Source organism: Entamoeba dispar, genomic scaffold, assembly GCF_000209125.1.
Source record: "Entamoeba dispar SAW760 scf_1105229460581 genomic scaffold, whole genome shotgun sequence".
NCBI lineage: Eukaryota > Evosea > Mastigamoebida > Endamoebidae > Entamoeba > Entamoeba dispar.
In genome coordinates, this window is record NW_001854264.1 from 1 (window position 1) to 3605 (window position 3605).

General features: G+C 26.0%; 3 protein-coding genes across 3 annotated transcripts in view, besides 8 other annotated features; 2 read left to right on the forward strand and 1 right to left on the reverse strand.

Moving 5' to 3' along the window:
• Positions 1 to 51: 51 nt before the first annotated feature.
• Positions 52 to 95: a microsatellite.
• Positions 96 to 107: 12 nt separating this feature from the next.
• Positions 108 to 142: a sequence feature (AT_rich).
• Positions 143 to 246: 104 nt separating this feature from the next.
• Positions 247 to 297: a sequence feature (AT_rich).
• Positions 298 to 385: 88 nt separating this feature from the next.
• Positions 386 to 430: a sequence feature (AT_rich).
• Positions 429 to 2627, forward strand: EDI_195350 (thermostable beta-glucosidase B, putative; the record flags this gene model as incomplete). Its single annotated transcript, XM_001737380.1, has 1 exon — positions 429 to 2627. The coding sequence occupies one exon, from the start codon at positions 429 to 431 to the stop codon at positions 2625 to 2627; it is 2199 nt and encodes a 732-aa protein (XP_001737432.1).
• A 12-nt stretch (positions 2628 to 2639) lies between these two features.
• Positions 2640 to 2679: a microsatellite.
• A 14-nt stretch (positions 2680 to 2693) lies between these two features.
• Positions 2694 to 2737: a sequence feature (AT_rich).
• A 197-nt stretch (positions 2738 to 2934) lies between these two features.
• Positions 2935 to 2976: a sequence feature (AT_rich).
• Positions 2977 to 3044: 68 nt separating this feature from the next.
• Positions 3045 to 3500, forward strand: EDI_195360 (uncharacterized protein; the record flags this gene model as incomplete). Its single annotated transcript, XM_001737381.1, has 2 exons — positions 3045 to 3108; positions 3163 to 3500. 2 exons carry the CDS (start codon positions 3045 to 3047, stop codon positions 3498 to 3500), a joined length of 402 nt encoding a protein of 133 aa, XP_001737433.1.
• Positions 3500 to 3553: a sequence feature (AT_rich).
• The window catches only part of EDI_195370 (uncharacterized protein), a gene marked incomplete at both ends in the record, with an annotated part of 1293 nt that continues 1232 nt past the window's right edge, over positions 3545 to 3605 (reverse strand). The window contains one exon of the mRNA XM_001733327.1: positions 3545 to 3605. This exon is cut by the window's right edge and continues 1232 nt beyond it. Coding sequence (XP_001733379.1) covers positions 3545 to 3605 — 61 coding nt within the window.

Consider the following 3605-nt stretch of genomic DNA (forward strand, 5'->3'; position numbering starts at 1 on the left):
TTAGATTTGTTATAAATATAGTTAATTTGATCTATAAATTTATTGTAGAAGTTTCTTTTTTTCTTTTTTTTTTTTTGCTTCTTTTTGTCTCTTTTCATTAAGTATAGTTTTTTATTATAATTATTATTAGTTAATTAATATAGATTTAGGGTTTGTCTTTTTTTCTCTTTTCGAAAAAAATATGGAAAATTAAACAATTACAACAAATATCGTTATATATATCAAAAAAGAATAAAGATAAATTGGTAAAATTTTTATTTATTTGTCCAAATTTAAAAAGATATTTATTTTATTTTTCATCTGTATTTGGGAAATAAATTAACATTCATTTTAAAAAGATAAATAACAAAGAAATTAACTTTAAAAAAGAAAGAATGAGGTTATGATTTTTATGAATAAAAAGTAATAAATAAGAATTTTAATTTTAAATGAACCAATTACCACAAGACAATTCTCACAAACTCCCTCACGAATATTTAACATTAGAACAAAAATTAAGATTAATGATTGGTGAATATATTTGTTTAATGAATCCTTTTAAATTTTTTCCTTCTTTGACTGAAATTAAGTCATGTGTTTGGGCAAGTGGGTCAATGACTTATCCAATTACTGGTATTTCACCTCCGATAAATCTTTGTGATGGTCCTTCTGGACTTCGAATTGGTTCTAAATTATTTATTAAAAATTCTACTTCTTTTCCATCAGCAACATGTATTGCTGCTACATTTAACAAGGACATGGCCATGATAGAGGGAGAAGCTATTGGGAGTGAATGTGTTAATAAATCTATTGGAGTTCTTCTTGCACCAGCAATTAATATTCAAAGACATCCATTAGCAGGAAGAAATTATGAATGTTATTCTGAAGATCCTCTTTTAGCTGGGGAGATGGGAGCTTCATACATAATTGGAGTACAAAAAAATGGGGTTGCGGCTTGTGTTAAACATTTTGTTGCCAATAATCAAGAGACACAAAGAGAAGAAATTAATGTTGAAATATCACAACGTGCTTTGAGAGAAATTTATGTTGAAGCATTTAGAATCGCACTTCAAGGAAACCCAATGACTTTAATGACTTCATATAATAAAGTAAATGGGCAATATGTTGGAGAAAATGAAGAAATGAAGATGTTACTAAGAGAAGACCTTCGTTATAACGGAATCATTATGACTGATTGGTATGCATGTAAAGATACTGTGAGAATGGTGTTAGGAGGAAATAACCTAATTGAACCAGGAAAGCCAAGTAATTATACTGAACTATTTGAAGAAATCAAAAAAGGAAATGATAAATTAATGAAAGAAATTGATGAATCTGTTGATAGAATAATTGAATTTACAAACTCTATTAAACCAATAAAACAAATGATTGATTACACAAATGTAGCTCTATCAGTTGCCGAAGAAGGGTGTGTGTTATTAAAAAATAATCAATGTTTACCAATAAAAGAGTCATCAAAAATTTGTCTCATTGGAAGTGCATCATATGGACCATTTGCATTTGGTATTGGAAGTGGTCAATCTAATCCATCAAGAGTTATTTCAATTAAAGAAGGATTATTAGCACAAGGAATGTTTATTGATAAACCAGTTGAAAGAATTTATTCTCAACACGTTTATCAACAAAATAAAAGATCAGTAGATACTTATATGGGAGTTTTTAATTTATTTAAAGATTACGAAGAATTATTATTTGAGAAAAGATGGGGTATTAGATGTTCACAAGAATGTGATATTGCAGTATTTACTATAGGAAGAATTTGTGGTGAATTTTATGATAGAACATTACAATCATTCTTTCTTCAACCAAATGAAATTAATACAATCAAATGTGTTAGTGAGATATTTCATTCTGTTAATAAAAAGGTTATTATAGTTTTAAATATTGGTGGTGTTATTGAAATAGAAAGTTGGAAAGATCTTGTTGATGGAATTATTGTTTGTTGGATTAACGGAGAGCAATGTGGTAATGCTGTTGCTTCAATATTATCTGGTCATACAAATCCATCTGGTAGACTTCCAACAACTTTTCCAATTACTTTAAACCAACCGAATTTGCAATCATTTCCAGGAGATGATCTAATTAAACCAACAAAAGTAATATATAAAGAAGATATTTATGTTGGATATCGTTATTATACAACATTCAATCAAAAATGTTCATACCCATTTGGATATGGGTTATCATATACTCAATTTGAATATTCTAACTTTAATGTTTCTGTTGATTTAGAACATCAACTTATTCACTTTACTGTAACCGTAACAAATACTGGAACTTTTGAAGGAAAAGAAGTTATTCAAATATACGTTTCAATACCTGAAGACCGTTTAGAACATCCATCTATTGAATTAAAAGCATTTGGTAAAACAAAATTATTATTTCCAAATGAAAATCAACAACTTTCTTTTACTCGAACTTTTAGAGATCTTAGCTCATTTGATACTGATTCCGCTTGTTGGATTATTGAAAAAGGTGTTTACACTGCTTTTGTAAGTAAAGACTGTTTGACCCATGTTCTTTCTAAAACATTCTCAATAACTCAAACAATAATAGTTAAACAGTCACATTTGTATGCCATGCCAATCACTCAATTCAATTGTTTATCAAAAAATTCTTTACAATAAATTTAATGAATATTATTCTTATGTTTCTTTTTATTTTTTATTTTTTTTTTTAATATTTTATTGAAGAATAATAATAGAATATATTAAACAATTAGAATTTAATTTTTTTTCATTTTAGATTTTACTCTGTCGAATTTAATTGTTCACCTTCTTTTAAATTATTTCTTATTATTAAAGAAAATAGGAATTGTTTAAAAGTAACAACTTGTATTATGATTAATCACAAACCCCATTTTTATTTCTAAAACCAATTATCAATTTTATATATAAACTAAAGTAACATTTAGTTATTTATTGGTAGTAAAGCAATATTAATATAATACGATAAAATAAGAATATTAATAAAAAAGACAATCAATTAATAAGGATTAAATATTATTTTTTGAATAAGAACTAAATACTTTTTATTTTTCAGTTATGAGTGAATGTATTGTTTTTGATAGTGATTTGCAAGGATGGAATAAAGATGAATTTTTTAAGAGTTTATTGAATAAGTCTTGTTTATCATTTTATATTCAAACAAACTTAAATATAGTTTTTGGGTTTTCTCTTTCTAAGTCTATTAAAACTATTGATTATTATTCATATGATTCTCAGTTATCTTTTTTTCAATACTTTCCAAAAAAGAAGCAATTACCTTCTAACCCAATGAACCAATGTATAGGTGTCTGTCTTCCAGTAGAAGGGAAGCATATTTTATTTCATCTTGGAATGAATGATTTTGAAAGTGACGTTAATTTTCTAACAATAAGAAGTACTAAATCATTTTCTCGTATTCATCTTTTAGATGATTTTTTCCTTCTACAAGAAGGTGATGTATTACCTGAGATGGAATTTCAAACTTTAAGGTTGATAGTAATTCAAGTTTTATGAAAATATATAAATTTTTAGTTCATTTTTTTACTATTAATAAACTATTATTTATAGTTATATGTCTTGTAGTGAAACACCACAAGAAAAGGAGCAAATATATGAGAA